General features: G+C 40.7%; 1 protein-coding gene across 1 annotated transcript in view; it reads right to left on the bottom strand.

Annotated features, from left to right (window-relative positions):
* Nucleotides 1–16,681, bottom strand: part of Ca-alpha1T (Ca[2+]-channel protein alpha[[1]] subunit T) — a 614,336-nt gene extending 597,655 nt beyond the window's left edge. The window contains exon 1 of the mRNA XM_068228299.1: nucleotides 16,577–16,681. Within this exon, the coding sequence (XP_068084400.1) occupies nucleotides 16,577–16,669 (93 nt within the window). The 5' untranslated portion in view covers nucleotides 16,670–16,681. The remainder of the gene's footprint in view (nucleotides 1–16,576) is intronic.
* Nucleotides 16,682–25,138: the final 8,457 nt, after the last annotated feature.

Here is a 25,138-nt window from a genome sequence, read left to right as displayed (position 1 = left end):
GTTTAGTTCCGACAGATGGCAGGCTATTGATACATGTAGTTTTTCATTATTCTTCTAATGTTCCTTTCCTTTCTACTTTTATATATTTTTAATAGTATAACCAAATTATTCCATTTTATTCTTTTTCAAATTTACATCACTGCATAGTTACAGTTGTGCGAGTTAATTTTACACAGTTCTGTAATTTAAACTGTGTCCGACTCGTTGGCTGAATGGTCAGCGTACTGGCCTTCGGTTCAGAGGGTCCCGGGTTCGATTCCCGGCCGGGTCGGGCAATTTAACCTTCATCGGAGGGTCTGCCTTACAAGGGCTGCACTCGGCTAGAAATAGCCACTCGAAATTCAAAAAAATAAATTTAAACTGTGATTTAAAATGTGATAAATTTTTCGTCACTAACTAAGAGTTGAGGCGTATGGAACGATGGGCCCGTTTTGCGCGGAATACAAGATTCAGCGGGATATGTTGAAAGCTGATGTTACACCTGTTTAATGTTAGCAGATCAACGTTTCCGAATTCGTGGTCACAGATTCTCACAGTGGGATTGGAACTTTGGACTTATCAGACAGTGCATTAACCAGAAAGAAGTGACTGGCAATGCCAAGCCGTATTTGACTGCACTGTTATTGTGCCGCCGAAACCCTTCTCCACCGTTGAAGATTCGATGGATGTGAACCTACTGCCAGACTGGAATAAGTTATTATCTCTATTCGTTTCGGATAAACCAGTATCCAGACATAATACCCCATTCACAATAATTCAATATGTCATCATAAACACAATGAGAGATGGTCCTGTTTTGTCTTCTCATACCTGCACGGCAAATTTAAGCCCTTTTCGCATCTGGAAATGTCCTTACAAACAAGAAAACTTTACCATTGAAAAGAACACTACCCCGGACTTCATCCAAAAGAAAGTGAAAGATATAGTAACTGGTACAAATTTTTGTCTGAAAACGGTGAAGATGATAAACCAAGACCGAACAATAAATAAAGTAGGGCCCTTTCCTATTATTTTCTGGCAATGTTAATAAACCAAGACTGAACAGAAAATTATATTCTTTGACAATACTGATCTATTGTAGCCACTGACTTTTTCCACAAACTCAATATTTGGTATTAATACTGGATTACATTTAAGTTAAATCACTGTATTTAAGTCCTATTTGTTGAATTTTACCATCGACAATGCTGTCTTCGTAAAAAAAGGCTTGTAATATCGATTTAAAAGTTCTTACTTATTTAATTCATGAGCCAATGAAGTCACATATACCGAGCTCGATAGCTGCAGTCGCTTAAGTGCGGTCAGTATCCAGTATTCGGGAGATAGTAGGTTCGAACCCCACTGTCGGCAGCCCTGAAAATGGTTTTCCGTGGTTTCCCATTTTCACACCATGCAAATGCTGGGGCTGTACCTTAATTAAGGCCTCGGCCGCTTCCTTCCCACTCCTAGCCCTTCCCTGTCACATCGTCGCCATAAGACCTATCTGTGTCGGTGCGACGTAAAGCAACTAGCAAAAAAAAAAAAAGTCACATATATCATCAACTATTCATTTCTGAATTAAATATTATGAAAAATAACAAACACTACAGTATGGAAAAGAAATAGACACCTAAACGAGTTTTCACCTATATGGCATTTCTACGTCGACCGCCTAAATTGAGTTTCTTAAACTACCGAGGGAGTTCGCCATGAGGGTGGGGGCGCGCATCTGTGAGCTTGCATTCGTGAGATAGTGGGTTCGAACCCCATTGTCGGCAGCCATGAAGATGGTTTTCCGTGATTTCCCATTTTCACACCAGGCAAATGGTGATGCTGTTCCTTAATTAAGGCTACGGCCACTTTCTTCCCACTTACAGCCCTTTCCTTTCTCATCGGCGCATTAATACCTATCTAGGTCGGTGCGACGTAAGGAAACTTGTACGAAAAAAACAGTACTAAATTTACGAGTTATAGAATGTATTTGATTTCTTGTAGTTCATATAACTTGCCATTGTCTTGTGAAAACACTCATTTTTATTTCCATTTAACGGAACTCTTTATCTCCCCTTGAGGGGAGTCAAATGATGAATATTAACGGTATTCCCTGCATGTCATAAGAGTCTACTAGGAGGAGAACAACCAGCGCATCTGTACACGCTTTCTTGTCTTCTGAGCTTAGAAACATAACCATGTAGTGGTAAAAATGTAGAAGGGCGAAGGTTTTTCAGAAGGAAACAATACTGGAACAAGACAAAAGGGAACTAAGATTTCAAATCTCTGTAAGTGTATATTGTTGTGGGGGAGTAACCTAGTTGCACGCCTGCGCTGGAGGTATACAAATCCCCAGCGTGCTGCACTGCGGGTGTCACCTGACAATAGTGAGGCTCATTTGATACTGTATATATAGCAACTGGTATGCTATAAATTACACCTGATGTGGCGAAATGTACCTGGTAATTAATAATTAATTAGTTGAGTAATTGTCCGTGGCAGATGTCTTCTTTTATATCATGTCATCACTAAATTGCTGCCACTCACAAATCTTACACAGCGAGAGAGAGAACAATTAGTTCCGATTAAATGATTCCATTGACAGTGATAGAGTTTGGCAGCTTCCTCTGCCAAGTGCTGGTGCTGCAGAATGGAGGCGCCTGCTGACTAATGCAGCGTCGTCTAATGTACTTGTATACAGTCTTTGTGATGGAAAACGCTTTTTTTATTCTTCTCTGAATGTCGAGTTTCAAAGTTGTTGAATAAGCTAACTCGAGGTGAGACTCAAACTACATAGACCTCAGAGTTGGAGAAGAGCAAAAAAGGAAGTGACATTTCCACTGTAATGTGGACATTGTGTTACACCAAAACTTTTCGCTGCTGTTGGAGACCTGTTCACGAATTATCGTTGCCCACTGAGAGCGGTGTATTGATAATTATTATGTCTCAGTGAAACTTTCTAATTTTCTAACAAGGGAATTGCTCTAACAAACGTTAAACTACATTATTGAGATTTTGCAAACAGATTCGTTATTACAAGCAGAACACGCTAACTTCATTCTCATCTGTTGATTTAGGGGAAGTACCAGTAATGTGCAGGTATGTTCACGAGGAGTTTTATTCAAAGTTGAATGCATTTTACAAATGAAGTATATTGTTGTAGGTGATAATATTAATTTTTCTTACAAGTTGCTTTACGTCGCACTGACAGGTCTTATGGCGACGTCGGGACAGGGAAGGGCCAGGAGTGGGAAGGAAGCGGCCGTGGCCTTAATTAATGTACAGCCCCAGAATTTGCCTGTTATGTAATTGGAAAACCACAGAAAAACATCTTCAGGGCTGCCGAGAGTGGGGCATGAACACACTGTCTCCCGAATACTGGACTTAAGCCATTGCAGCTGTCGAGCTCGGCAATATAATATTAATTAATAAGTGAATTGAGTCCGTGCCATTGTTTCACATTAATTCACAATCAATGATATACACATGATTTTTTCCTGCATATTTACTTACGACAGGATGTAGTAGTGTTCACTTCTCCACTCCACGCAGACTGAACATGAAGACTACACATTAAATGATAAATTCTGACGCCTTGCTATATATGCAAATCGCCGAACATTCCTGTGGAGCAATATCGTATACTGCAACCGAGGATGAAATATCCAGCCCCACCGAGCTCGAGAGCCGTAGTCGCTTAAATGCGGCGAGTGTCCAGTTTTCGGGAGATAGTGGGTTAGAACCACGCTGTCGGCAGCCCTGAGGATGGTTTTCCGTGGTTTCCCATTTTCACACCAGGCAAATGCTGGGGCTGTTCCTTAATTAAGGCCACGGCCGCTTCCTTCCCACTCCTGGCCCTTTCCTGTCCCATCGTCGCCATAAGACCTAACTGTGACGGTGCGACGTAAAGCAACTTGCAAAAATAAATATCAAGCCTAGTTAACTGATGTTCAGTCTTTCTGTCTCTATCAAACATATTCTTTTAGGTGATTCTTTTGTTTACCTTGGAATCACACAACCACCGTCACCACCACCACCACCACCACCACCACCACCACCACCACCACCACCACCACCACCAACAGCAACAACAACAGTCATACGATGGTGTGTGTTTGAGTCAACGGTCCATAGACTGGTTTGATGCAACTCTGCATGTCACCCTATCCTGTGCTAACTTTTCATTTCTACGTAACTATCGCATCCTACATCTGCTCTAATCTGCTTGTCGTTTTCATACCTTGTCTACCCCTACCGTTCTTACCATCTACACTTCCTTCAGAAAACAACTGAACAAGTCCTGGGTGTCTTAAGATGTGTCCTATCATTCTCCCTCTCCTTCTCGTCAAATTTTGCCAAATCGATCTCCTCTCCCCATTCGTGATTCGATCTATCCATCTCACCTTCAGCATTCTTCTGTAAAACCAATTTCAAAAGCTTCTATTCTCTTTCTTTCTGAGCTAGTTATTGTCCATGTTTCACTTCCATACAATGCCATGCTCCAGATTCAAGTCTTCAGAAACATTTTTCTAATTCCTATATCAATGTTTGAAGTGAGCAAATTTCTTTTATTACGAAAGCTCTTCCTTGATCGTGCTAGTCTGCATTTTATATCCTCCTTAGTTTTACCATCGTTAGGTACTTTACTATCCAAGTAACTTCCTTTAAGACTTCATTTACTAATATAATATTACCTGAATTACCTGCCTTCGTTAGACTGCACTCAAATACTTTTGTTTTGGATTGATCATCTTGTGTTCCTCCTCCAAGACTCTGTGCACACCATTCAGCAACTTCTCGAGATCTTCTGCAGTCTCAGATCAAATAACAATATCATCGACAAATCTCAAGGTTTTGATTTCCTCTCTTTGGACTGTGATTCCCTTTCTAAATTCCTCTTTGAATTCCTTTACTGTCTGTTCTATGTAAACAATGAAAAGGAGGGGGGACAAACGGCAGCCTTGCCTCACTGCTTTCTGGATTGCTGCTTCATTTTCAAAGGCTTCGTTTCTTATCACTGCAGAATTATTTTTGTACAGATTGTAGATAATTCTTCGTTCTTGGTATCTGATACCATTCACCTTCAGAATCTCAAATAGCTTAGTCCAATCAACATTATCGAATGCCTTTCTTTTTAGATCTACGAGCGCTATGTACGTGGGCTTGTCCTTCTTAATTAAATCCTGTAACAACAGACCTAAGGTCAGGATTGCTTCACGATTTCTTCTGAAGCCAAATTGATCTTCTCCCAACTCACCTTCAACTTGTCTTTCCATTGTTCTGAAAGTAATACGTGTTAAAATTTTAGGCATGCGGTACTAGACTAATGGTGCGGTAGTTTTCACGCTTGTCAGCACCGGCTTTCTTGGGAATAGGATTACAACATCCTGCCGAAAATCGGGTGGCACTTCTCGTGTTTCATATATCTTACACACTAGATGGAATAACCTAGCCATGCTGGTTTCCCCTAAGGCAGTCAATAATTCGGAGGGTATATCATCAATTCCAGGTGCTTTGTTCCTGTTTAGGTATCTCACAGCTCTGTCAACGTGTGACCTCGAAATTGGGTCTTCCATTTTATCAGCATCAATAGCTTCTTCTTGTTTCTGAACCAAATCATCTACGTCTTTAGCTTGATACAACTGTTGGATATGGGTGCGGTCAGGTGCCAATGTTGTCGATGTGTAGGCATAAAGTTTGGAGGGTTGTTGCTGTGTGGCGCTGAAGTGAAGAGTTTCGATTTCACCGCTCTAAAGCACGTTTTTAAAACGTGATCAGTGTTCATGGAGTAAAACCGAGATTGCCCATGAAAAAAGTCATCAAAGTATTATGGAGAATGACGTGAAGCCTGTGGTGAGAATGCATTATCGTATAGGACGGTTGCACGATGGGCCCAGGTGTTTTGTGCGGGACGGAATGGGACTGCGGATTTGCACCGTACAGGTCGGCCGTCCGTTCCTCCAGATCAGATTTACATCGTGATGGTCTCGTTTCCGTAGACCATCGATGGTCTGTTCGGGAATTATCCGCAGATGTTTGTCTCCGTCATCAAATGTTGTGCCACATACTGACGAAATGTCTTAATATGGGGAAAATTACGTCCTGATGGGTTTCAAATCAGCTCACCAACGTATAGAAATAGCTCCAGTATGCACTGGCTGGCATCTCCTGGACAGATACCGCAACGAAGGAGACGCATTTCTGGGCGTATAGTCGCCATTTATGAGACGTGAACACGAGCGTACAACGATAAGATATCTATTAGGTTCAACCTTTTCAATACTATTTAGGTCAAAACTGTCAATCCTCGTACATTGGTCAAACAGGGAGGAACTTCAAAATCAGATACATGGAACATGTTAATGCTACAAACTATAATAGATACTCGGCAGTTGGTCAGCACATTCAAGATTCAAAGCATAGCTTCAGTAACATACAACAAGATATAGAGGTGCTCATGAATATGGACAAAGGCCCTATTGTTAAAGCCGCAGAAAATTGCTTCATTCACTTAGACCAGTTCTTCAACTCATATTTGAATCTGAACGAAATCTCAGAAAAAACTAACATCCTATTTGATTTCTTAACTAAAGTATTTAAGTACTTTAATCTTCTGAATAGGAGGTCAATACTTACCGCGATACGCAGTACCCTATCACGTTACAAACCCCCACCACATCGTTCACAAGACCCACCTTAAACCAACTAATCCCCTGACAAGATCTTTTCCTTCCCCCATCTTCCTCCCCTCCAGACCTACCACATTTTATATCTCCTTCTCACAAGACTAACATCTTTTACCACTGACTATTTCATATTCATCAGTATTAAAATTTTGTCAGGTATAAATTACAAGTGACTCAAATAAGTTAAAAAAAAGGTCAGTTACAGATTATGTATTTGCTTAAATATTTGTGATTTTATGGCTGATGATGACATTATATATGTCGAAACCGGTCCCCATGTTGAATAAAAGGTATTCCTAACATAAACATGTACCTAATTAGTATTGAAAAGGTTGAACCTAATAGATATCTTATCGTTGATCTCAGTTCAATACGGAAACATTAATGAAATTCATATCTGTAAATAACGAGCGTGCGAGACTGAATTAAAGGGTCAATCGAATGAATGGTCTCACCCAGGTTCGCCACATCCACAGAAATTTCGACCTCGTATTTGTCTCTGTCAGATGCTCGGCAATGAACCGCTGTATTTCGGTAGCAATGCGGTGTTGATTTAAGCGATATTATATTGAGCGGCAAGACTGGCCCACTATGAAATGTGCGGCGGAGTTCATTATGTTCATTGAACTGTCGAGGTCGAACAGATTCTAAACCAATTTATGCAGGCCTTAAACGCTGACGTGACTTCAGTGCCCATTTTCTCAGAAACGACTGCACATAAAATGTTAGTATGTTAATTTATAAACATATTTTTCAAACGTAATACTTGTAATATTTTTTACCAAATACATAAAAGGGAATGAATTTATGTATCTTTTTCTCAAAAGCTACGTTTTCTAACGCATATTCTCAATAAGCATATATACCTCTCTTAGGAAAATTAAAGAATTACATTTTTGGGTTCATTACAAACTATTAGTGACGTTCAAGTAAACATTAACAAGAATATAAACCATTAAGGAATAATAATTTATTCCATAATTATTCCCCTAATCATCTGGTCAGTTATAAAATACACCACATGAGCACATTACATTTCAGCTGTCTTGTAGCAAGACAAGAAAATCACATTTGAAAGTGAATGCCTTCTTCTATTCAAAGAGTTCCTACTCCAAATCAAACCAAACCCCATGGCACTACAGCCCTTGAAGGGTCTTGGGCTACCATGCGACTGTTGCTCAGCCTGAAGGCCTGCAGATTACGATGTGTCGTGTGGTCAGCACGACGAATCCTTTCGGCTGTTATTCTTGGATTTCTAGACCGTAACCGCTATCTCAATGTATGATAACTCCTCAATTCTAATCACGTAGGCTGAGTGGACCTCGAACCAGCCCTCAGGTCCAACTAAAAATCCCTGATCTGGCCGGAAATCGAAACCGGGCTCCGTATAAGAGGCAGACACGCCACCCCTACACCACGGGGCCAGCCAAAGAGTTCCTACTGGCTTTCAGTATTGAGATATATAATTATCACTCATTTAGTTAATACTATTATCACGAATGAGTATAAAAAGCCTAGAATAACGGCCGAGAGGATTCGTCGTGCTGACCACACGACACCTCGTAATCTGCAGGCCTTTGAGCTGAGCAGCGGTCACTTGGTAGGCCAAGGCCCTTCAAGGGCTGTAGTGCCATGGGGTTTTGGTTTTTATTATCACGAATGATCCTAGAAAATATATCTACACTAACAACGTTACCACTAATTTTAACACTGTATATATTAACACCTGCACCATTTACATATCAAGCAACATGCGATAGTGGATGGCACTATGAACTTAAACAGGCGCACTCCATTTAAATACTATTCGAGTTATGTGAATCACGTAGTTATCACACTCAAGCATACTTTTTTTTTGCTACTTCCTTTACGTCGCACCAACACATCTAGGTCTTATGACGACGATGGGATAGGAAAGGCCTGGGAATGGCGGCCGTGGCCTTAATTAAGGTACAGCTCAGCTCCAGCATTTGCCTGCTGTGAAAAATGGGAAACCACGGAAAAACATATTTAGGGCTGCCGGCAGTGGGATTCGAACCCACTACCTCCCGGATGCAAGCTCACCGCTGCGCGCTCCTAACCGCACGGCCCATACATTTTCTTGTTGAGGACGATGCAGAGAATATGTTTCGAAGAAAATAAAAATTGCAAATTTTGATACTTGCCGATTGTGCTGTTATTTTCTTCGGAGTCTACAGAAGATTTGGAGAAATTGCGGAATTGTATGACCACAGTCTTGAGGGAGGAGTACAAGATGGAAGTGAATAAATCCAAAACAAACGTAACGAACTGCTGTTGAATGAAGCCAGGTGATGAAGCAGGTATTTCATTAGGAAATGAAGTCTTAAAGTAAGTAGATTAACACTGTAACGGAGATAGAAGGGTAACTAACAATGACAGCATTAAGGAGGGCTTAAAATGCTGACTAGCAAATCGAAGAACATGGTTTTCCGTGGTTTTCCCAATTGTACATCAGGAAAATGGTGGGAATGTACCTTAATAAAGTCCATGGCCACTTCCTTCCTATTCCTAGCCCTTTTCTAGCCCATCGTCGCCATATGCCGGCGCTACTTGAAGCAAATTGTAAAAATTGCCGGTACTATCTCCAGTTCATCATCCTACGAAAATTCACTTCTACTCAGTTCTATGCCAGGATAGTGCTTGGTTCATGTTTTGAGACATTTCACTGCCTGTCTGCAGTATACATCACCGATGATCTGATGATTATTTGACTAAGGGTAAGGAATAAAGTCCTTTCAAACGCCATGATACAAGGAGCATAATATTCTGTGGACTGGTGCCAACATGTGCATTTAGTATCATATTTAAGGTCCGGATCGTGGTCAATATGAATAATGTTAGCAAAATGGAATGCCAATTCTCATGGGATCGGATTTAACATAAGACTTGTAGCCATTCTAAGCTAAAATTTAAGAGTAATAGTAAATAAACACTCTGAGTTGGCCTGTAAGGCGAACTGTCATTCATCAATGAAAGAGGAATCGCTGCTATTTGGGAGTCCAGACACCAGTAAGTGACTAAGATATAGAAATGCATCCCTGTATCGCAGGTCTGGAATGAATAGGATAGAAGAGAATGTTTACATTCTGTAAACATATTGTAGGAAAATTGTAATGAACATGAATATATATATTTCTCTCAATAAAATTCAGGTTATAAACATACCCCATTTTATACATACGAGAAAAATGCCAATAATAATTAAATAAATCTGTGTTGAATTTGAACGTAGGGGAAATTAATTATTGATTGTTGGACTGTCCAAACTGCAATGCTGCAACCAAAATGATTAAATTTAATAGTTAAGTTCTTTGAGGTAATGCATGTAGCTATGAATAATATACATGGTTTTAAATTATGCACAGCTCAATCAGCTAACCGCGGTGGGATCGATCGATCGATCGTTACTGTGCTTGCGTCTAGCACCAGCAGTTTCTTCGTCAACTCCCATAGAATTGCAATGTTTACTTTACCGTTCGTCTCTGTACGAAATACAGTTCACAGTTTTAATTTGCTGCAAGAATTTTCCCGAATGTATTATTCTGAACTTGACTTTCCAAACCCATTCCCCCGTAGTCCAGTTTTCCTAAAATTCCAACAAATCGAATGCACAACTTTCTCGAAAGATATTCAGGTTCGGCTTCCCAGTTGGGCTGTAATCATGAACACTTTCACTGTCCTTGTTTGTGAATCACCGCATCATTTAAGTTTTTAATTCATAATCATGTCATTTAAAATATGGACGCTCAGCGAAAAAAATGTATTAAATTCGTAAGGCTCTCTTTCTCTTCCAGGCACCCATATTTGTAACATGTTTCACCTCTCTTACATTCTTCTTTCAGAATCTTGTCAGTTTTCAAAGAGTCCGCCTCTGTGCTGTAATGGTTAGTGTGATTAGCTGCCAGCCCAGGAGGCCTAGGTTAGACTCCCGACTCTGCCACTAAATTTGAAATGTGGCATGAGGGCTGGAACGTGGTACAGCTAGCCTCGGGAGGTCAACTGAATAGAGGTGGGTTCGATTCCCACCTCAGCCATCCTCGAAGTGGTTTTCCGTGGTTTCCAACTTCTCCTCCAGGCATATGCCGGGATGGTACCAACCTTAAGACCACGGCCGCTTCCCTCTTCCTTGCCTGTCCTTTCCAAACTCTCCATGCCCCCGCAAGGCCCCTGTTCAGCATAGCAGGTGAGGCCGCCTGGGCGAGGTACTGATCATCCTCCCCAGTTGTTTCCCCCGACCCAAAGTCTGGCGCTCCAGGCCACTGTCCCTGAGGCGGTAGAGGTGGCATCCCTCGCTGAGTCCGAGGGAAAAGCCAACCCTGGAAGGTAAACAGATTAAGAAAGAAAAAAAAGAAAGAAACTCCTTTGAATTTATACATTATTTCTGTCTATCATTCGTCTTCTTTATGTATCGTTTCACGTTCGCTGGACGTTGGTTGTCAATGTAGCAAAATTTTGTATACATCATCACTCAGAACAGCCTCCTGGCCTGGTGAATATTCATCTACTCTTCAGTTCATCGGGATACATTCACAGCGTACGTCAACGCCCGTTTAATCACCGATGTTCCAATAGCCAATATATTCCATTTTTTCTGACTTTTTTTTTTTTGCTAGTTGCTTTACGTCGCACTGACAAAGATAGTTCTTACGGCGACGATGGGACAGGCAAGGGCTAGCAATGGGAAGGAAGCTGCCGTGGCCTTAATTAAGGTACAGCCCAGCATTTGCCTGTTGTGGAAATGAGAAATCAGGGAATACCATCTTCAGGGCTGCCGACAGTGGGGTTCAAACCCACTATCTCCCGGATGCAAGCTCACAACTGCGCGCTCCTAAGCGCACGGCCAACTCGCCCGGTTCTGAATTATTACAGATTAGCAAATATACCCGCGCTTCCCTACGGTCTTCTACATTGTATACGGATTTCTAGGTACATAACTGTACACTAACACCGTGGCACTACAGCCCTTGGTCTACCAAGCGACCGCTGCTCAAACCGAAGGCCTGCAGATTAGGAGGTGTCATGTGGTCAGCACGACGAATCCTCTCGACCGTTATTCTTCGCTTTCTAGACCCGGGCCGCCATCTCACCTTCAGATAGCTACTCAATTCTAATCACGTATGCTGAGTGGACCTCGAACCAGCCTTCAGATCCAGGTAAATATTACTGACCTGGTCGGGAATCGAACCCAGAGCCTCCGGGTAAGACGCACGCACGCTACCCCTACACCACGGAGCCGGCAAATTACTGTACGCGCAGCGAGCAAAATTTTATTGAAATGCGTGTCTCTTGGCGTTACCCGAGAAACACCCCATACGTTGTTTCTCATGTTGAGTCCACGTTGGAGAGTTATGATCACATTGCCAGGTCCCATTTCCTACTGCCAGTTACATTCGAGTTTTTCAGTTTTTATGGCAGATCCACTTACATACAGCCATTCATAATCGATTAGGGGAGTTTTCATTATAATGGCAGGCTCCATTGCCTACTGCCAAACGCAACAAAATGCTTACACTTGCGTTTTTATGCCAAGTCCCAAATTTGAATCCAGTGTTGGCAGTCTTGAAGATGGTTTCCCGTGTTTTGCCTTTTTCACACCAGTCCTATACCTGTGCCTTAATTAAGGGCTAGCCTAGGCTGTTTCTATCTTATCGTTACAGTAAGACCTATATGTGTTGGTGCGACGGAAAGCAAATTGTAAGGTAAAACCTTTTCATCTTATAAATGAAATTCCAGCGGGACCGCTGCCTGTAATATTATTTATTTAGCCAAATTTTGATATATTTATCCGTTTTAGGTCAACCCGAGATCGAATCAGTAGTTTTTAGCTTTCGTGTCTGTTTATTTGTATATTTGTCTGTTCCACCATCACGGGTAAAAGGGTGAATGTATCTCAACCAAACTCCATACTAGAGCCTATTCATCCAGGATTAGGTTTCGACATGTATATCATTTAAAAATCACTGAATAGACTGGGGGAATGGGAAGTCTAGATTTTTTCAATTTTCTCTTAAGCTATTGAATATATGTCGAACTACATATTTATAGCCTACTCATTCATGACCAGGATTTTATATGCATGTCATTTAAAGATCACCGAACAGACTGGGGGTTTGAAGGAAGACCAGAAGGGTATTTTAAATTTTTCTTGCACTATTCACTATATCTCTACCAAACTTCATATTTAGAATCTAATCATCCAGGAGCAGGTTTAGATATGCATATAATTTAAAAATCACATTACAGACTGGGGGTTTGTCAGAATAAAAGAAGAATTTTTCAATGTTTTAACAGTATTGATTATATCTCGGCCAAACTTCATAATTAGAGCGTAATCGTCCAGGAGCACGTTTTGATAAGCATATCATTTAACAATCACTGGATAAACTGCGGGTTTATCTGAAGACAGGAATAGGTTTCTTTTCAATTTCCCCTTACGCTATTTATTTTATGTAAAATCTGTGGACTGTATGTGAAACATCGCTTCATTTTAAGTATTTTATTTTTGTAATAGTTTCGCTTGCTTTTCACATGACGGAGAAAAATACTATTTTCTACGTGCTTCATGCTCTGCAGCCAGTGACGGACACCCTCGAACACCTACAGTTATTTGAGGGATTCGTAACAGGAGAAAATCAGTGGATGCATAATATTTCTCTTGGTTTCAAAATTAACCCCACCTAATGTCTCTGAACAGCGAGGAAAGATGAAGTAGAATCTTTCCTTGGGTGTATGTCTGTCTTCTCATCAGTCTGTCTGTCTGTCTGTCTGTATATTCCTAAAGTGGAAAACTGGTGGACTTATTTTAACCAAACTATTTATTTGAAATCTGCTCACTCCGGATTGTGTTATCAGGTGCATATGATATCATGGTAACCAAATAGAGTTGGTATTTATAGGAAGATCATTAAATATTTTCGTTGACATTAGGTCTATCACAAAACTGTACATAACATTCGTTTAAGAATATGTTATTTCCGTTCCTTTATCTCATGTACGTAGTCACCGTACGACGGATAAAAACCGCAGAGCCGGCCTGAGTGGCTCAGAAGGTTAAGGCGCTGGCCTTCTGACCCCAACTTGGCAGGTTTGATCCTGGCTCAGTCCGGTGGTATATGAAGGTGCTCAAATACGTCAGCCTCGTGTCGGTAGATTTACTGGCACGTAAAAGAACTCCTGCGGGACTAAATTCCGGCACCTCGGCGTCTCCGAAAACCGTAAAAGAGTAGTTAGTGGGACGTAAAACAAATAACACTATTTATTATTAATAACCGCAGATAGTTACGAAAAATTTGATTTTTATCCAATGCTCGTGATGCATGTCGTGCATGCCACTTCAGGGTGGGTAACGGGAAAAGCTAAAAAGGCATTTTACTCTCTTCGGTAGGGGAGGTATTAAGAGAAGTATCATCAACATCAGAGCACCGCCCAAGTAGTCAGAGATACAATATGCAACCTGGAAACCACGGAGAATTTCGCACAACTTCGTACCAGGAACTGTACCGCACAGTCCTTATTTTCTCCCGAATTTGTTCAGCTTCAACGTATTTTCGCTGTAGTAGGAAGATATCATTTTAGTACGTCACACTAAACGTGTGAACAGAGTCGTGTTACTTCGCATAAATTCCTTCGCACGGGTAAAAATGCTAAATTCCACTTTGGAAATTACCGCTCGGAACATCTTGTTTCTCTCTTCTCTCTCCGCGTTCCTTCCCGCTCCACTAGAACCAAAGACCTTCTCCACATTCCTCACACTCAGCACTCAATACTTCAACGATCTTTCCTAATCCGCCTCCAAACACTCTTTAACAATATTAATAGGAGACAAGAGCTTGATATAGCATCAAATAAAAGTGTGTTCGAGAGGTGTGTAAATAGTATCTTAAAGATAAGTTGATGTGAAGGGATTATACCGCCATCTTGACCCACGACGACTTGGCTATGAACATGGACATTCTCATGGTTTTCGATTTGGACAGTTATTAGTAGGATGTGTACCTGATCTTGTTATATTTTGTTATGTTTGTTATATTTTGTTATGAAAGTTTACGTTTGTTAAACAGCCTGTTGACAGTGCGTGTGAAATTTGCTCAGTGTAGCTCTATCTTGTGCTTCGTGAATAAATAAATAAATAAATAAATAAATAAATAAATAATAATAATAATAATTATTATTATTATTATTATTATGTGCGTATGGACCCAATGGATCACGCTCTAACGATTCTGCTTTCTGAGTTGCCAAACAGCTCTCATCCTTTCTCCGTGGATCCTTTTTCGTTCTTCTGTCCACTTTGCTCCAGTCTTCTTTTTCACTTCGTTCTCTGGTTGCACTTTCCATCCATTAATTTTTTTCCTATAAATAAATAAATAAATAAATAAATAAATAAATAAATAAATAAATAAATAAATAAATAAATAAATAAATAAATAAATTATTATTATTATTATTATTATTATTATTATTATTATTATTATTAAGAACATGAACCAGGTTTACCGCTGTTCAGGCTTCACGCTCCCTTCGAAATGCTGAGTGCTATGTATCCCTGATGTGTTAGACCAATGATTTTTTAAATCGGTATCTTGGAGGTGTGCAGACCAATTAACAGCGAGTGCGTCAGTAAGGGTTGGTATCATCGTCAGAGCAAGTTAGTACGGCCCTAACGACAAGGGAGCGTCGTCCTCCGAGCTGTGCAGTGCTCCCTCACAATATTAGCTCATGGGACAATAATGATAATTAAGGAATCATGCGGGACAATGTTTCAGCACCTGGCGTTTTCTACACACTATAAACGTAGTTAGTGTCTCGTAAAATGCATAATATTACTAATTTTATTTGATTGACGTGCCTTCATTTGCAGTAACTTGTACGTAACAGGGATGTCGGAATTCTTTTCCGCATGAGATCTTAACGTGCAGAAAGCCAACTTTTTGGAGCTGTTGAATTCAAATACCCTGAAATACCATCAAATTTAACCGGAATAAGACTCGCTATCCGGGACACGGAAGGACAACAGGTAACCCACTACGTGACTGAGGACGGCTGTCATATTCTCTATGTTTAAAAGCGAAAGTCATGACTGATCCTTCTGATCAGTAATTCTCATATTTTCCCACAGAGCTAGAAGGCTGAAATTTGTCACAGTATTCCTTGTGAGGTAATAAGGAATAGAAAATGTGTTTTATTCTTATGTTGTATGGTAAACGGGAGTGAAACTCAGGTAACTACCCTAAACACATTATCATTCAGTAATTTACTTCCCAAGAAGATAGAGAGGTGCAATTTGGCAGAAGAATTTTTACAAGCTAATTAAGGAAAATGAGGAAGTTTAATTTCGAAATTGTGTGATTAAGGGGATGAAAGAGGGTTCTTTTTTTGCTATTTGTTTTACGACGCACCGACACAGATAGGTCTTATGGCGACGATGGGATAGGAAAGGCCTTGGAATGGGAAGGAATCGGCCGTGGCCTTACTTAAGGTACAGCCCCAGCATTTTCCTGGTGTTAAAATGGGAAATCACGGAAAACCATCTTCAGAGCTGCCGACAGTGGGGTTTGAACCTACTATCTCCCGGATGCAAGCTCACAGCTGCGCACTCCTAACCGCACGGCCAACTCGCCCGGTAAAAGAGGGTTAACTTCCCTGATTACAATAATAAATATGACTCTTCCCAAGAAGTTAGGGGGTTGACATTTGGCACAAGTGTTCCTTATAAGCTAACTAAGAAGAGCAAGGATATTTTATTCCAATATTTTGCGATTAAGAAATTATTACTCATTATCCAGATCGAATGTTATACATAGAGAAAAGGAGCACGCTGAGGAAAGAAATTCAGTGATATATCTGAGAATGTTAAGGAAAGTATTACGCAGATACAAGTTAATTAAAATGTTACTCACCTGTAAAATCTTGCAACGTGGAGTAGCACAGTCATCGTCGACACACGGCCGGTACATGCCTAGCGTCACGCAGTTGAGTAGGATCACCAGCATGCTGACACGCTCGAACCATGTGCATGGGGGTTAAGGAAAACTTTTCTTCAAGTGGATATACAAAACATAAACAAATAATAATATGCCACCATCATAATTACTCAAGAATTGATATGCAAATTGCGGCATATATACCCAGTTGAGTGGAAGGTATATTATTAAAAATATTCTGCACGTAACTGCCAAGGACTTGTCCAGTAGTATGCTTATTTTCAGATACATTTTCTTGAACTTGTAATATGTTATAAAGTGATAAGAAAATTCAGTACAAGTAAGGCAATCAATACCACCTTACTTTTTTAAATGATAAGGAAGTTACTTTGTTTGAGTGCATTCTGAGGTGTGAATATGGCCATTCTCAGTAAATGACTCTCCAGATGGGACCACTTGCCAAATTTAATTCAGTGGTGTTCTTCAAACCGCAACGTAGATAAGGGATGCAATGTTTCAGGTGTTCCTCTTCTGGAAGTTGATTTCTGAGGATGGCCATATTCACACTGCATGAAGCACTGAAAGTTTTTTTTTCCTTACTTAATCTGCTCACCCTCCAGGGTTGGCTTTTCCCCCGGACTCAGCCAGGGATCCTACCTCTACCGCCTCAAGGGCAGTGTCCTGGAGCGTGAGACATTGGGTCGGGGATACAACTGGGGAGGATGACCAGTACCTCACTCAGGCGGCCTCACCTGCTATGCTGAACAGGGGCCTGGGTGGGGATGGGAAGTTTGGAAGGGATAGACAAGGAAGAGGGAAGGAAGCGGCCGTGGCCTTAAGTTAGGTACTATCCCGGCATTTACCTGGAGGAGAAGTGGGAAACCACGGAAAACCACTTCCAGGATGGCTGAGGTGGGAATCGAACCCACATCTACTCAGCTGACCTCCCGAGGCTGAGAGGATCCCGTTCCAGCCCTCGTACCACTTTTCATATTTCGTAGCAGAGCCGGGAATCGGACCTGGGCCTCCGGTGGCGGCAGGTAATCACACTAACCACTGCACCACAGAGGCGGGCGTTTATTTTTTTATTTATTTATGTATTTATTTACAAGTGACGAAATTAGGGATCCCGATCCCCTCTTACATGTTCGATTACATGTTCGATTAAATTATTATTAAAAGCTGCAGTGGACTGAGATCAGTTAACTGTGCTATAAATAAAGCAAGTTACAAGCTAAAAATATAAAAATGAAATGTGTTACGATATGAGTTAATTTTATTCTTTATTTTCTACCTTCCTAAAAGTTTATTTTATTTAGATGCTGTTCGTCTCCTTGGATCAATTGTCAGCATAGTAGCCTTTGAGAGCCCCAGATTTTATTCCGTGCCGGTTCGTGGATTTGAATCTTGAATGATTCATTCACTTGGTTCGCGGCCTGAGTGCTTGTACTGTCTTTAACATCCCAGCAATTCATATAGCATAAACAATATTATCCCCCACCACAAGAAAACGCTGTTCTCAATACACGAGAGATGCCACCCACTCTTTTCGGAGGGTCTGTCTTACAAAGGCTGCACCAGGCTAGGTATAGTCATAAGATACTATTAATATCATCATGGGTGGCCCCGCGGTGTAGGGATAACGTGCCTCTTGCCCGGCGGCCTCGTGTTCGATCACCAACCAGCTCAGAGATTTTTACCTGGATCTGAGGGCTGGCTTCAGGCTCACTCAGCCAACGTGATTACAATTGAGAAGCTATCTGGCTGTGGGATGGCGGCCCCGGTCTATGAAGCCAAGAATAATGGCCGAGAGGATTCGTCGTGCTGACCACACGACACCTCGTAACCTGCAGGCCTCCGGGTTGAGCAACGGTCACTTTGTAAGCCATGGCCTTTTCGGGCTGCGGCACCATGGGGTTTGCTTTGGTTTATTATTGCTATTGTTACAGTATTCTTATTATATGTACGCTCAGGACGTTACTTCTCTACGTTCCTTATAATGAGCTTATTGGTGCATATGGGACGTGCCTGTTATTAACTGAACAATTTAGGACTCACTTGTCCGATATTTAGAATGTACTGTAGCCTATTATTAGTAGCGACAGGGAGAGAGTACTGATGTTCGTGTTGCCAACAACGGACAAAGCAAGAACATCAAGATTTTAAAATATGTTGGAAACTGTTACATAACAGTGATAATTTGTTCGAATTGTGGAATACATGTGAAATTTGATTCAGAAAAATAAACTAATTAAAGTCATAAATTCAAGATAACGCAATGAAAATACACAGGAGACACTAAGTGGAAAATCTATAGGGAAAATTGGGACATTGGGTAACGAACGCTTTCGCAGGTCTTCCAGATAGCTGAGTTGAATCTTCCCAATTCTAATTAGTATATCGCTCTCACCACCTTGAGGATCATCACTGAACCTGAAACAAAACAGGAAAAAGTATTCAATAAGAGTAATATAATAAAATATTTACTAAAACACAACTATTATGAACAAAAAGACAGGAACGACAATATAATTCAAAGAAACAATAATTTGTTCATGTTACTTCCTGCATATCAGTAGGGGATCATTCTGAAATTGGCATGAATGGACCAAAAATGAAGGCAATAATTGAAGACCTCCGCGGATTAAGGATGTACCCATCAAATTTTTGAAAATGAGATTTTAGTGGAAATAAGGTGTATCATCACGCCTCTATGCGCTGGTGTCATCTTATGTCTTACATTTAAACTTCAAACTGGTTTACAGCCAGCAGAACTTTGTCCTCTGTGGTGTAAGGATGGACAGGTGTAATAAATCATTGAAATAAACGGCATTGACGAAATCATATCTATTTTTTGACATATTTTACTTTTGTTGTTAGTTTTATTATTACACTAATATTATTTGCTATCATTTTTGTTCCAAAGGCATGCACAGGACTTTTCTTTTATTATATACAAACGTAAGACATTCTTGTAGATTATTTTCTATTGTATCATTTCGAATTAGAAATTATTTTTAAACCTTAATTTGTAACAATAAGATATGATTTTTAATAGATGAACTCATTTGTACACTTGCATATTCAATTGGTTAAAATATCGTATACCATGAAATAAATCCCAAAAAATAATTTTCTTCTCTCCTGAAAAATTACTCGTTGGTTACATCCTTATTCAAGGGAGATTTCCAATTAGTTAATTTACAGGAGATAGCTTTATTGAGGAGGTGGCTGCGGCCATTGTATCATGCCATCATACGGTTCTTGTTGAGGAGGGATAAAGCGAGAAACGACTTATAGGATAGATAAGAGTTGTATTTTTAACACAATTCATACTCAGTTGTGCCGTATTAGGCTGTGTACATTCCACCACAGTCCCGTCTACAATTCGGACCGGATCCGGAAATCAAATCCGATGGAGGTGTGTTGGAAGCACTACTGACCCCAAGATTAAAAGTTCACGGGACAAAAAAATTAGTCACCCCTGGAAAAAACATTACAAGCATCATTTAATACCATGTATCCGCCTGAATTCGGCTAATAAGTGACTCACCCATGCTGTGCAGGTACGTCGCATCTAGGCTAAGCCACTCGCTGAGGATTTGATCGCGCAGTTCCACCAAAAGTCCGGGGTCCTGATGTCGGCGTTTTCTAACGTGTCTCACTGATTTTCAGTGGTGTTCAATCAGGTGATTTTTCAGGCCAATGGCGGTGAAATAGGTTGGGGGGAGTGTACATAAAACCAGTCACATATGCGTTCAGCGTGATGAACTATGCCATTGGCATCTTGGAACATCGGGGTATCAATAGCATACTCTCATGCAGATGCTGACTGAAAGACAACCCTGATCATCCAGAATTTTAAAAGAAACATGCAGGATCATATTAGTGGTCACCTCAGTGTGCGAGCTCAATTCATGATATGATAAACACCCCCAAAGCAACATAGACCCACCTCCGGCTTGAATCTAACATTGCACACATCCAGGGTGAAGTCCTTCACTCGGATTTCGTTGCACTTGAGACGTGCGTTATTGGAGTACAGGCAAAAACGTGATTCATCAGACCACACAATGTTCCACCAGTCAGCTACTGTCCATGTTCGATAATTTCTGGCCCATGGAAAACGTGCAGCTTTATGTGCGAGCAATGGCCTCTTGTGAGGTGACCGACTCCAAATATTCAGTGCATGCAGTTCCCGTCGCAATGTTATCTCACTAATAGGTTGAAATAGATTTTAATTCATTGACTGCAGCAGTTCCTGTCGGGTTTGGAAGCTATTTTGATTCACAAGCCGTGAGACGCGTCTCTGGTCCCTCTCAGTCAGGATCTTTTTCAGACCCCAATTCTGACGTCGCGTTTCGTGGCCACATGCAGTCCACCACTGCTTGCAGACACGTTGAACAGTTCGCTACGAAACCCCAACAAATCCACCAACTTCACGCACTGTATAGCCATGGGTATGGCCAAACACGATCGCCCCTTTTTGCTACTGTGTCACGTCCTTACATCTACCCATGTTGACGAACACTATAATCTATTGGTTTCATGGTCCGTATTGATAGTTCAAGTATGAAGGATGAGTTCTCCACATAATCAATACTTTATTTTACATAGTGTCAATATTATTTACATTTATTGATTTGGTGGAGAACTCATCCTTCATACTTGTACTTGACGTACACTGTCTTGTTGAAACATCAATGTTTCACTGATCGCCTCATGCTCACGTAGAGTCATTGCACATGCGGTCGAGCGCGGGACTCGTTCGCTGCGCCAGTACAGGCTACACGATCCATCTGTGCATGCGCACTAGGGTGACTACTTTTTTCTTTTTCGGTAAGCTTAGTATTGAACTTGTTGTAATTTCGCTGGATAGTCTCAAAATAAAATTCCGGGAAAATTCTTAAAACCTCTATAAGAAGACATCTGGAAATTATTCAACAACTAGGACATACGAATAAACTACAGTGACTCTGATGTAACTGTCATAATCCGTAACAGAGATGGTTTGGACATTTTCTACGAAATAATAACCTATTTTGGGACAGAAAGGGGCAAAGAGACCACTGGTTAGACTGAGACTCCACTGGAGAAATTAAGCTATACACGATCTTCAGAGAGTCAATGGAGAAGAGGAACACGTTTGTGACAGGTGAAAATGACAAACACTTGGGGGCGATGTTAAGAAACTTAAAAATCCGTGGTTGATTGTAAGTGTAATGATCTTTAAGGAACATACATACCTTACATATTACTAATCCTGATGTTATTAGGGGCTACGTAGTCGAGGGGGTGAAGACGTGTCTGTTTCACTTTGAAGGACATTTGATTCCGTATTAAAAAGTCGAAATATTTAGAAATAATATTTCATCTTCAGAAGAGGGGTATGGCCTGGAGGTTCACTGAGCCTACACTTGGAATGAGTACCCGGTTAATTCCTGTTTGTAAAGGCAGCCGGGCATAGAATTCACCACTCTGTCCCACTTAATGCCGAGGCTGCGAATGGTGGAATTTTTTAAAACTTTTTATAATTTTGCTTTACGTCGCACCGTCACAGACAAGTCTTATGTCGAGGATGGGAAAGGAGAGGGCTAGAAGTGGGAAAGAAGCGGCCGTGGCCATAATGAAGGTACAGCCCCGGGATTTGTATGGCGAGAAAATGGGAAACTACGGAAAAGCACTTCAAAGCTGCCAACAATGGGCTCCGAACCCACAATCTACCGAATGCAAGCTCACAGCTGTGAGCCCCTAACCTCACGGCCAAATCATCCAGTGTGTGGAAACATTTACCTCTCAAACCACGCAGCGTCTTCTTTGTTTCCAAGTAGGTAATCTGGTTTGCTGTTCATTAATAATTCATTATTCATTAATTCCTGCTAGTGGTAATAGGATAGTTTTATCGCCTCCCAACTAAAATGCTGAGCCCCTTTTGAGACGAAGTGAGTTCGTAATTTTGGGCTGGAGGCTGATATCCCATAAAATCTTGAAGTTTGTTTGTTCACCACAAAATACACATTCTCAGGTATGCTAGAGTATTTTCATAAATTTGTATTTCATGATGGACAGACTGAAAAAAGACTTATAATTACGCTAATTCTACAGTGAGAATATTGGCTTCTGTCGTTGGAAAAACTGCAGACTTAGTTGTGAATTCTTTATTATTTTGTATTTGTCTTTTTTTAGCTGCTTATCCATCAGGCTGTTGGTTGAGGATATTGCCTCCTGCGAGTAGATTAGGAATTTATCACATCACAGCTCTTGCGTAACATCTCACTGAGATATGGAATGCTCATGTCTAAAGCATTTGTGCATGAAGACTATCTACAGGATGCTTTGGAGCCGTCTTAACTAGAATAGAAGTGTTACCGGTGTATGTTTCGGTGTAAAGATATTAGCCCTTAATATAATAGGATGAGACAGAACGTCGAATCACGTCAAATCTGCGTTTCGTGAACTTCAAATCCTCTCTTCTTCATACACTTTGATATAGAATGACTCCTATCAACAAAATCACTGTTGGATACTTAATGATCATGTTAAAGGCTAAATATTGTTGTTGTTGGCCATAGTGGAATGTATACAGTGTAAGTACATTTTCGTCATTACTACTAAATTCATTTAATTAACTCGAACAATAGTATAATAATAATCATCAGAATCATCACTAACAGCTATTACAGTATCGGTTCACTTATATATGAAGACCTTTCTTAATGTGTTCCACAGTTAACGATCCTTAACCGGGCCAATGACCTTCGATGTTGGGCCCCTTTAAACAACAAGCATCATCATCATCATCATCATCATCGATCCTTAACCAGCCTTATACACTTGCTCTGTATAAATATCCTGTCTTTATTAACCGATCTTGTGTGAGGTGTGTCTATAGATCGCTTACAAGTGAAATGAATCCAATGTATGACTTTTGTATTTATCCTTCGTTTGGGTTGTAAATGTGACCGACCTATCTCCACTTTCTCTTCTCCACATTAGCAACGCTATTTTCCAGAGAGGTTCAAAATCAAATCCAGACATTGGCCTTTGCATACTTCCTGATTACTTGTAACAGGTTCATTTCTTTTTTTCTCAGGGCTACTCTGATTTTCGGGCAGTCTCCAGAATGACAAACTCTGGACTGTCTCCAAGTCTCACATGACTAAGTCTTTACAGAGAAGACACAGTGATTTAACACTCTTCTCTTTCAGAACATAGACATGCTTATTTTGAAGATGTTTAGTTTTCCAAATGAGCTGAATACCACTTTGGCTATTCTAGTAAATTCTTCCCTAAAGCCTCCACCCTCAAATTTATATTGGTCTGAATGTGGAAAGATATTCTATCACTTGAAGTTGTTTGATGGAGTTTACTTTAGTGAGGATGGGATGTACTTCCAAAATATTACGATGGATGACACCATATTCAGTGACATAATTAGAAACTTAGATCTCTGAAGAGAAATGTTTTGAATCGTACTACGAAAGTTGATTTAACCTACAAATTACAATGATGGGTAGCTTTAAGCTGGGGACATCAGAAAAACATTGTTTTACTGAAGAGAAATCCTATTACAGGGAACCTATTTCAGATTTGAAGAGAATGCAGGAGCTACTAATGCTGTTGTGTTGGCCATGAGTTTGAAGAAGTCTGTCTACTTTAACTAAGTCCTTGGCCCGTGCTGTTGCAAGTGAGTGGAATTTGTGTACACTGAGGGCACCTCTTGCCGCGCTAATTAGTGGCTTTATTATACAGCGAGACATTCCATGGTGTCGCGTCATGGAGAAGGCCAGCCTTAAACAATTTATACTACCACCTTCACCGCCGAACCCACTAAGGTACGCTCCACGTCAAGTCATAGGCGCAATCGATCAGTCATTGAACTTCTGTTCTATATATAGCGGGTTCAATCCTAACTGAGGTAGATGGCGTTTCGTTGTTTAAAAACAACCGTGAGACGTTGGCTTCCGGGACGTCAAAGAACTACGAGCCAAACATCCGGTAGTCCAGCTTCTGTTAATCATTTATGACCAACGCTCAACAATTACTGCTATCAATATTATTATAAAAATCTGGAATATAAACAGCAATCTCACAGGAACAGATGACCAAGACTGTACTGTTATATACCCATGGCGCAATGTGCTATACGGGCCTTGGCTCACCAAGACGATCTCTCCCAACCAAATGGTGTTCCACGTAGTCTGCGTGATAACATCCTCATCCATATTACTTGGCTTTCTTGATCGGCTCCACTGCCTCTCGTATCACACACCTACTCAGTTGGGCTCACAAGGCTGTGTGAACCCCCTTCCAGTCCAGCATTAAAATCCCTGGACTGGCCGGAAATATAATCTGGGTCCTCCAGGTTAGCGGCAGGTGCGTAATTCATAGGACTGGCCATACTTCACTCACATAAGCCCAGACACTGATGCACTGCTCTGCAGATAGAAAGGATTACTGATATTTGTATTTCAGAATACGAGTACCTGTTACTATTATTATTATTATTATTATTATTATTATTATTATTATTATTAT

This window comes from Anabrus simplex, chromosome 6 (genome assembly GCF_040414725.1).
Source record: "Anabrus simplex isolate iqAnaSimp1 chromosome 6, ASM4041472v1, whole genome shotgun sequence".
Taxonomy (NCBI): Eukaryota; Metazoa; Arthropoda; class Insecta; order Orthoptera; family Tettigoniidae; genus Anabrus; species Anabrus simplex.
Note: the sequence above shows the minus strand (reverse complement) of the source record. Positions and strands in the feature narration are given on the sequence as shown.